This window comes from Leucopleurus acutus, assembly GCF_964270905.1.
Source record: "Leucopleurus acutus genome assembly, chromosome: 11".
NCBI classification, from domain to species: domain Eukaryota; kingdom Metazoa; phylum Chordata; class Mammalia; order Artiodactyla; family Delphinidae; genus Leucopleurus; species Leucopleurus acutus.
In genome coordinates, this window is record NC_139152.1 from 22,855,907 (window position 1) to 22,864,635 (window position 8,729).

Here is an 8,729-nt window from a genome sequence, read left to right on the forward strand (position 1 = left end):
TCTGAAGATGATGACATTTTCATTAATGAAATTCCTTTGCTCTTCGTTAACTTTTCTATTTTCCTAGTGCCAAACACCACAGAACCGGACTACAAATCCAAAGACTGGGTTTTTCTCAATTATACCTATAAAAGGTTTGAAGGGTTGACTCAGCGTGGCTCTATCCCCACCTACATGAAAGCTGGGAAATTATGAATGAAGATCACATTCGCTCACAACCCAGAGAACTCAGGTAGCTGCATCACCAGGCTTGCTTGGCGTAGATAACAGTACACTGAAATACTCCCGAAGATGGTGGTGCTTCTGACTACAAGAGGAAATTCTACAGGATTAGGATTTCTAAGACTACTACAGGAATTGGTTGGCAGTGCCAGCTGGCTTTTTTTTTTTTAATATTTTATTATTTTTGTTAACTTTATTATATGAAGGTACTGGAATAAAAGAAATGTACATCCCTTTCTAACTGCACTGCCTACATGCGTATTAAGGTCCATTCTGCCTGTGTGTGCTGTGGCTTTGTACTGTAACACCTCTAATCAATTCAGGAGCAACATATGTCATTTAAAGCAACATAGGCTAACCTGTAGGTAACACTGCAGTATTGCTGTTTTACTGCAAACCTTATGGGTCTAGATAATCAATAAAAGCCATTAGAACACTTGCCCTATTGGTTTGGACATGTACAGAATATATATGAAGACAAATTCCATAATGGTTTTAAGACATTTTAAAAAGGAAATACACTGGTTATTTAAAAAATAGAATTTATCATCATGTTATTGCACAAACTCCACAGTAGGGAGTGACAAGTTTAAGGAGGAAGTTTTAACACCTTCACTGAAGCACTCCACTAATATATTTACTTTGCATTCAGAAATACTGATGACCTTTATATACGTAGTCTGTATACTCATAGGGAGATGTACTGTATTATATAAAATGTAAAGTTGCTTTTCTTGTGACAAGAGGACTTCTTTTTTAACAAGAGGACATGGCATTATTTTAATTTGATTATGGTGAGTTGAATTTAAGAAATGACCATGAGGGCTGCTTGTAGAGAACTAGTGTATTTTTATTAAACTATTTTTTTAAACGTCAGACTTCTGATCATGTAAATGGACTTGTAGAGAACAAAGAGCTATTTACTTTGGTTTTCTAGAAAGTTGTTACATATCATGGCTGGTTAACTTTTCTTTCTTTTGATGAAAATTTTTCCTTTGATAGTACTTGTATTATTGTGCCATTATTTTCTTATACTCCAAATGTACCAAAGATCCTGAACAGAGTGGATGTTCACAACTGAGGAGAATTTTACTGTCCTGTGGGAATGCTGTCTTCAGATCTTTGATAGAGGCCAGCTCATTCAAGGGCAATATTGTTCATGTTTAGCTACATCACTGTGGCTAATGTAAATGGAATTAAGGAAGTAAATGAAGGCCGGTGGGTTGTGATTAGAGAATAGGCGTGATGATGTCAGCAACAAATTCTTTGGGTATTTCCCTAAGAATGGAATAGTCTTTTCTAGCTCAACATTTTAATTTTAAAATGACTCTCTGAGGTTTTGGTTTCATCAGTAGTAGTGGAGAAGTAATTCTTTATCAAAGAATGGCCTAATGTTTGTCTTAACTGTTAACTGGTGGAATTTTTTTAGATACAACAGTTATCACTATTACAAATGATCTGTGATCAGAATCTAAAATGATAATTTATTTGTACGGATGTTCTTCTTAGTGGGGAAGAATTGCATAGGATCATTATGCAAATCTACAAAAGATTTTATAAATGTCGCTGCTTGCTGGGGAACTCCACAGTGTTTTAATAAGGTCATTCTAGGTTTTTTTCCTGCCCTGTTCTCCCCTTCCCTTCCTCCCCACTCCTTCCCTTCCCTCCCTTTCCTTCCTTTCCCGTTCCCTCACCCCACTCTTTCCTAGTATTTGTTTGATACTTGTTATGTGTTCATCTAATAGTTCATCTCCATTTTTCTTATTTGGATCATCTCTCATCTAGGAGAGAGAACTATTAAAATCCTGGGGTTATCTCAATTTGACTAACTCTGGTTTTTCTAATTATAACTGCCTCTAATTGTAAAAAATCTTTAACTTATGTTTAGTTTTATGAGATTTTTCTCAAACACACCCCCCCCATTTTAAAAAAGGATGTTTTGCTAGTGTGATAGTGAATGGGTAAGATATGGGGAAATTGCAACATTCTCTGGCTCTAATATGGTAACTCTTCTAGTATAAAAAAATTCATTAATTCAAGTTGGAGAGAGAGATTGATATAAAGGAGCTGAGTTTACCTTTTAATTGAATAAGAATAGAGCATTTTAGTCTCCATCTCCTTCATTCTTAATAATAGAAGAACTTGGCAACAGTTATGGTTTCTTGGCGGCTAGGGAAAATTTACTTTGTTTAGAGTCTCATTTTTCCCTGGAGTTAATAGAGTGATTCATAATCTTCGGGGTTTCCTCCTCATCAAAAGCATTTCTTAAGTGCCTATCTAGAAGCAATTGAAGACTGTATCTGCCCTTTGGAAGCTAAGAATTTGATTCATGATGCAAATTAGCTAGATGATTTGCAAAGTACCCTTGAGACTGAATTTTCTCTATTATATACTTCCCATATTTCAGGTGAACCATTTAATTTAAATGACAAAACCCTATCTAATCAACTGAGCATAATGACATTTTCTTTAAATTAGACTCTATTTTGAATTAAAGAGTTTTGTTATAAACTGTGTGTTCTTGGTTTTTCTAAGTATATAGAAAGCTTGTATAATTCAGATTTATTGATTTCCTGATTTAATGTAGACTTTGACTTTTTTTATTAAAAAAACCTTTATATTAAAGCAAGTTATGTTATTTTTCTTTTATGCTTTTCTTATTAACATAGCTTTAAATCTTAAAATTTATTGAAGCATAGTACAATCTGAGAATAGGGAATTTCTTATAAGTCAACCTCTTCTGAATGGAATATATATATGATTTAATAAGCTATTAGTTGAATGGAAAATAAGTGTGGAATATTCAAAACTTTCTTTGGTTGCTAAGGCTCAAGATAGGATTTCACTTATTTCTATAATAACATACTTTTTCTGTTTTTTTAAACGCCTGTTATCTTTGTATAAATCTGTATATCTCAAAACATTTTTAAGTACATTTATTTTTGGTGCTTTATTGTAGAAAACCTTTAGACAATCAACCTATCAGTATCTACTGGTAGGAGAAACAGCTATCCATCTATCAATGATCTACAAATAAACGAATTGAGCTTTTAATCAGTAGAGAGGTCCCTGCCCACCAAACACACTCTCTCTTTGAATTGCTAAGACTGAGAACATTCAAAATAACCGTTTTGGTACAACCATGATTATTTCCTTTTGTCTTTATTTAAATTTTATTTTCTCTATAGAAGTGCACTTATTTCTGGAAACTTTTAATGAAACAAACACTTGGAACAAATATAAGTACAAGACACTTAGGACTACTAGAGATATTTTAGATTTTTGTGAAAAAAAATGAGGGAGATATTGCTGTTTTAAAAAGGTCTGAAATAATAAAAATAGATCTTAGTTATTTTTTTTAAAGCAATATAAATTATTCAGTTGTCTGGAAAAATAATCACCGGGCTATCGAGTTCTGTCTTCAGTTACTGAGTTTCAAAGAAATGTTTTGGTGGCATGAGGCCTTTTTCCTTGAAGGTAAGAAAAGAATAAAAACTATGTTTATAATATTTCTGCTGGTGAGGTTTTTTGGTTATATTTTCAAGTTTTGAGATAGGTGTTATCCAAAACTCAAGAAAGACTATTTTGTAAATGTATCCAACTTTTATACTTAAAGATTACATCAAGAACAAAATAAATATTTTAAGTGAAATCTAAAATGCCTCAAAATTAAATTGAAAATGCCTCAAAATACTATGGAAACGAGTGATGTAAGTGCCCCAGGTACCCAGGTACCTCCACATCTGTCCCATGGGAGACACTGATCATCGATCATGATACTCTTTCTGCTGAGCTCAGAGGGAGCCAATCAGAATCCTGTTCATCCTAGTTGTGCTCCCAACTGTTCCCTGACTGACATTATTTCAGTAATGCTGTTGTTAAGACAAAACGGTGAAAACACTGAGTGTCAAAATTTGGACACTGGAGCAAACTTGGACTCCTCTCTACATTTACCTTCTTTCAAAAGAATCTTGTGATTAAAAGAACTTACATTGGTGTACAAAATGCTCTCACCTTATTCTATTAATCTGTGAAATAAAATAATTACTATCATTTTACAGGTGATGAACATGAAGCTGAGCGTGACTTACCCAAACAGGTAATAAATTGTTCTTGGATCAAGTCCAGTCTGCTCCCAAATCACAGAGCATGCTTCATTGCAAATTACCTCGTATGCTTCTAGACCTCAGAAAAACACATGGGAAGCAAGTGACAGAGTTGTCACTTTGGGTGCTTTTGACTGCAAGTATCAGAAGATGAAAGTAAAAGTGGTTTCAACAATAAGGAAAATGAGTATCGTGTAAAACTAAGACACAATATAGGGACCTGCCAGAGTAAATTTAGGATCTCAAAAATCTCATCAAGAATATAAGTTCTTGACTTCCCTGGTGGCGCTGTGGTTGAGAGTCCGCCTGCCGATGCAGGGGACGCGGGTTCGTGCCCCGGTCCGGGAAGATCCCACATGCCGCGGAGCGGCTGGGCCCGTGAGCCTTGGCCGCTGAGCCTGCGCGTCCGGAGCCTGTGCTCCGCAACGGGAGAGGCCACAACAGTGAGAGGCCCGCGGACCGCAAAAAAAAAAAAAAAGAATGTAAGTTCTTTGCATTTTTCTACTTTGTCATCCTCATTGTGTTGGATGTCCTTGGTCTTGTTTTCTTAGAGGGGCTAGATGGCCACAGGGAGCCTAAGCATCAAATCCTCACACAAGTCTTTAAAAAGAGAAACTACTGCTCGTTCATCCTCTTTTTAAAAGCAAAGAAAATCTTTTCCAGAAGCATTCTAAGCAAAGTACCCCCCACACACACACACACATTTTGTTGGCCATGATCATGTCATCCATCCCCTCCTACAACAGTACCTGGCCTGGTGACTGATTAATCAGGATTCACATCCCTGGTGCCAGAGTGAGGCTCCCCTAAAGCACAGGGCTACGAGATACCAGACCCAAATTGGAGTTAACCTCCAAGATACTCAGAAGGGTGCCACACAGGTTTATAGCAATGGTTCTTACCTTAAGTCACTGCATCTGGATTTTGTTGCTGGTTCTGCCACTGCCTATGTATAAACCGAAGTCTGGTCCATTAACGTCTTTCTTGACCCATCTAAAATAGAAATACTGAATACCACTGTGCTAGACCATGGCTCAGCTACTGGGACCTCAGGTTTCTTGTCCTTCAGAGAACCAGGAGTACGGGTGGGTCTCTGGACATCATTCAAACAATGGATGTTTGGCCCAGTGATCAGGGCTTGGTCTTTTTGGTGCTATTGCCATCCCTGCCAGCTGCTATTCATCTCCTCATTGGTCCATCTCCCCCAAAGCTGTTGTATCAGTATTAGGGATCCTCACCAACTTACTTCCCTTCAAGATCCAGCCAAGGGTGGGCCTAATCACTGTTGGTTCAACTGCTTTGTCTAACTTGAGAATCTGGGCTTTGATGAATAGAAATCAAGGCATTTCTCAGGGGCTTCCCTGGTGGCGCAGTGGTTGAGAGTCTGCCTGCTGATGCAGGGGACACGGGTTCATGCCCCAGTCCGGGAAGATCCCACGTGCCCCGGAGTGGCTGGGCCCGTGAGCCATGGCCGCTGAGCCTGCGTGTCCGGAGCCTGTGGTCCGCAACGGGAGAGGCCACAACAGTGAGAGGCCCGTGTACCGCAAAAAAAAAAAAGACATTTCTCAGGAGACTGCTACCCATTACAAAGTTATCTCTGAACTTACATTCCTTATCAAACCCTTAAACATAGGCTGACTTTTAAGTCTGTCAAAGGGAGAAATCCATAACAGGAAAGGGAAATTGTCCTTTGCCTTTCCTGTCCTCTTGGGTAAGACAGTCATGAGCAGAACTTGAAGAACCCTCCTGTACAGTTCTGTACAATATGGGCAGGACTGAGGGGGACCTGGGGCACCATACTTACTGTAAGAGTGTCCAAAACCTGCAGAAGTAAAAATTAGTTTAGCTTTTGACACGTACATACACAAATACATAATCTCTAAGGGGGAAATCCATATATAAAGAGATGTCCGCACAACTATTCCCTCTTGTCCTAAATTTTGTTCTCCCTGTATTTTTCTAGAAAGTTTAGTTTATTACTACTTCTGTCCTCTGGCTTTTGTAGAAATATACAACTTACCCCTTGCGACAACCTAGCCTTAAGAAAATTCATTTTTGACAAGTTGAAGCAATGTTTCCTGAAGTAAAGTGCTCAGAGCAACTATTTCAAAACCAACTAGGGTGCGAATTCGAAATAAGGATTGAGTGCGTCTCACCCCAGACCTACTGAATCAGAGTTTCTGGGGTGGTTTTGAACTTCTGCACTGTCTCAATCCAACTTGGGGAACTACTGAGCTAAAGGAAAAAGGGCACTGGTTGGACTTTTCTAAAATGAAATAATACCTGCCTCATCGATTGTTGTGAGAACATCTATATGAAGTAACGAATGCCCAGTAGGTGACGTACAGCAGTCAGCCCTCAGATTCATGCCTGGCACAGTGTAGGTGCTCTATAAGCATTTGTGAACAAATGAATTAATAAATAACTGCATTTTGTGGGCGGCCCTTCTTTCCCTCTAAGGCCAACCTCAAAATGTTTTCACTTTTAATAAAAACATAAATCAACTCCAAAAGCATTGAAAAGGAATGTATCTCTTGCTAAAGTTGTTATTTTACAGGGGAATAATGTAAGAAAGTTTGCATTACACAGTGAAGCTCCCTAAATACCCTTTTAAAAAATCTTTCTCAGATTTCCCTCCCTGTGGCAGCTGCCACCACCTCTTTTTCTCTCTCTCATGAGCATACCCTCCTGCAATTACCTTCTTTGCTTCTCCCCTCCACAGGCCAAGCCCAAGCCAATCTTTCCCATTCCAGAAGCCCACTAGAGGCCCATCTATCCCTCTAAGCACATTTGGCACCCCTGTTTCTCCTAACTGCACTCCCTCTCATCAACCTGCTCAGCAAATCCAAGAATCTTCCCCAGTATTCACCCTCCATAAAATGCCAGGGGTGGCAGAGTGATGGGGAAGAAAGGGTAGTTTTAAATATTAGTAATTTATTTCCTCAGTCACTTGGGAGCTCATTAATGGGTAGTTATTTAGTTTTATGCATCACTGGAGATGGTGTCTTCAATTTAACTACACTCTGAAGCAGGTGGATTTGTTTTTTGTCCTGGACCAACAGAAATATCTAAGTGAACTTAAAGGGTACCCCAAACTAAATTACATTGTTACAATCCCAGCAGGAGGGTGACAAGAATAGGAATTTATAGTGTGTGAGACAGTGGTTCCTAATGCCAGTCCTGTTCTTGCCTGAGTACTTGGCAGTGAAGCAAATTACTGAACAAACTTAAGTTCCTCTTAGGATTAGCAATAATTCCTAAAGAGCAAACCTATTCCTGGGCTTTTGTCAAGGAAACCACATTGACCAGAAGAAACTATACCATGCACTGTACAAGTTATGTTCCAAATCACTTTTCTTACATTTTGCCAGAGGAGAAAATGTAAGAAGACCAAGAGTTGGAAATGAAAGATGAATTTCCCATCCATCTGTCAAGACATTGTGTGACTGTCTATTTCTGCCTTATCCTAGGAGGTATAACCACTCTTGAAAAAAAAAAATCATGCCTTAGAATGTAAAGCTCCAGAGCATAAGGAAAAACTAGAAAGTAGAATTTAAACTTGAACAGTTGGGGGAACACACGTTAAACTAAGAATGATTTGCCCCAAGGAATCCAGTGGGTCTGTTCCCCTTGTGTGTTATACTTCCTCCTATCATGTTTAGGTTCTAGATTCTTTTCTCTTGCTCTCAGGCTTTTGGTGGAAGTGAATCAACATTTCCAAGAAATGAGGACTGCAGTGATTCACCGGCAACCTTATCATGCCACTATGAACTCCCAAGGAGATCTGACTTTCACCATCTGGCTTCTACCATCTACTGAGTGATCCTGGCCAAAATACTCATTTCTGAACCTCTGTTTGCCTACCGAGAAGACAAGAATTATAGGTGTTCAACCACCTCACAAAGGTGGTTGTGAGGCTCACATGAGATGATAAAGGGAAAAATGCTTTGTAAGCAAAAGTGTATACACAGTCTGTATTGTACATTGTAACCAGGATCCTAGCAATTCCACTTCACCATTAAGGTGGCACTGAACACGTGTGGGTCTAAGAATGTCCCCTTAGCCTCCCGATCTTGGAAAACCACCTCCGAACAGTGTACACTTGTCTGGAAAGCCAGGGTTTGAACGCGTTCAGGGAAACCTAGGCCAGATTGCAAGAGTATCTGCCAGGCTCTGTGTGGAATTTTTCTTTCTGAGCTGACAACATACGTTGGTGTTGGTGCATTTGGGGTAGAGCTCCAAGTCAAGGCTAGGGCTGGGATGTTTCAAGAATGGTTTTCATTAGGGATGTGTCTCGCTGTGTGTTACTGAGAGCAGCTTCTCCTTTCACCTCCAGCAGGATGAAGTCCCCGTGCCCACCTTAAGCGCAACAGTTTCTCCGGGTCTTGCCTATTTCCGTCG

At 39.1% G+C, this 8,729-nt stretch overlaps 1 protein-coding gene across 1 annotated transcript in view; it reads left to right on the plus strand.

Moving 5' to 3' along the window:
* The window catches only part of STK38L (serine/threonine kinase 38 like), a 79,811-nt gene extending 77,125 nt beyond the window's left edge, over positions 1 to 2,686 (plus strand). The window contains exon 14 of the mRNA XM_082850757.1: positions 68 to 2,686. Coding sequence (XP_082706883.1) covers positions 68 to 195 — 128 coding nt within the window. The 3' untranslated portion in view covers positions 196 to 2,686. The remainder of the gene's footprint in view (positions 1 to 67) is intronic.
* The last annotated feature ends 6,043 nt before the right edge of the window (positions 2,687 to 8,729 follow it).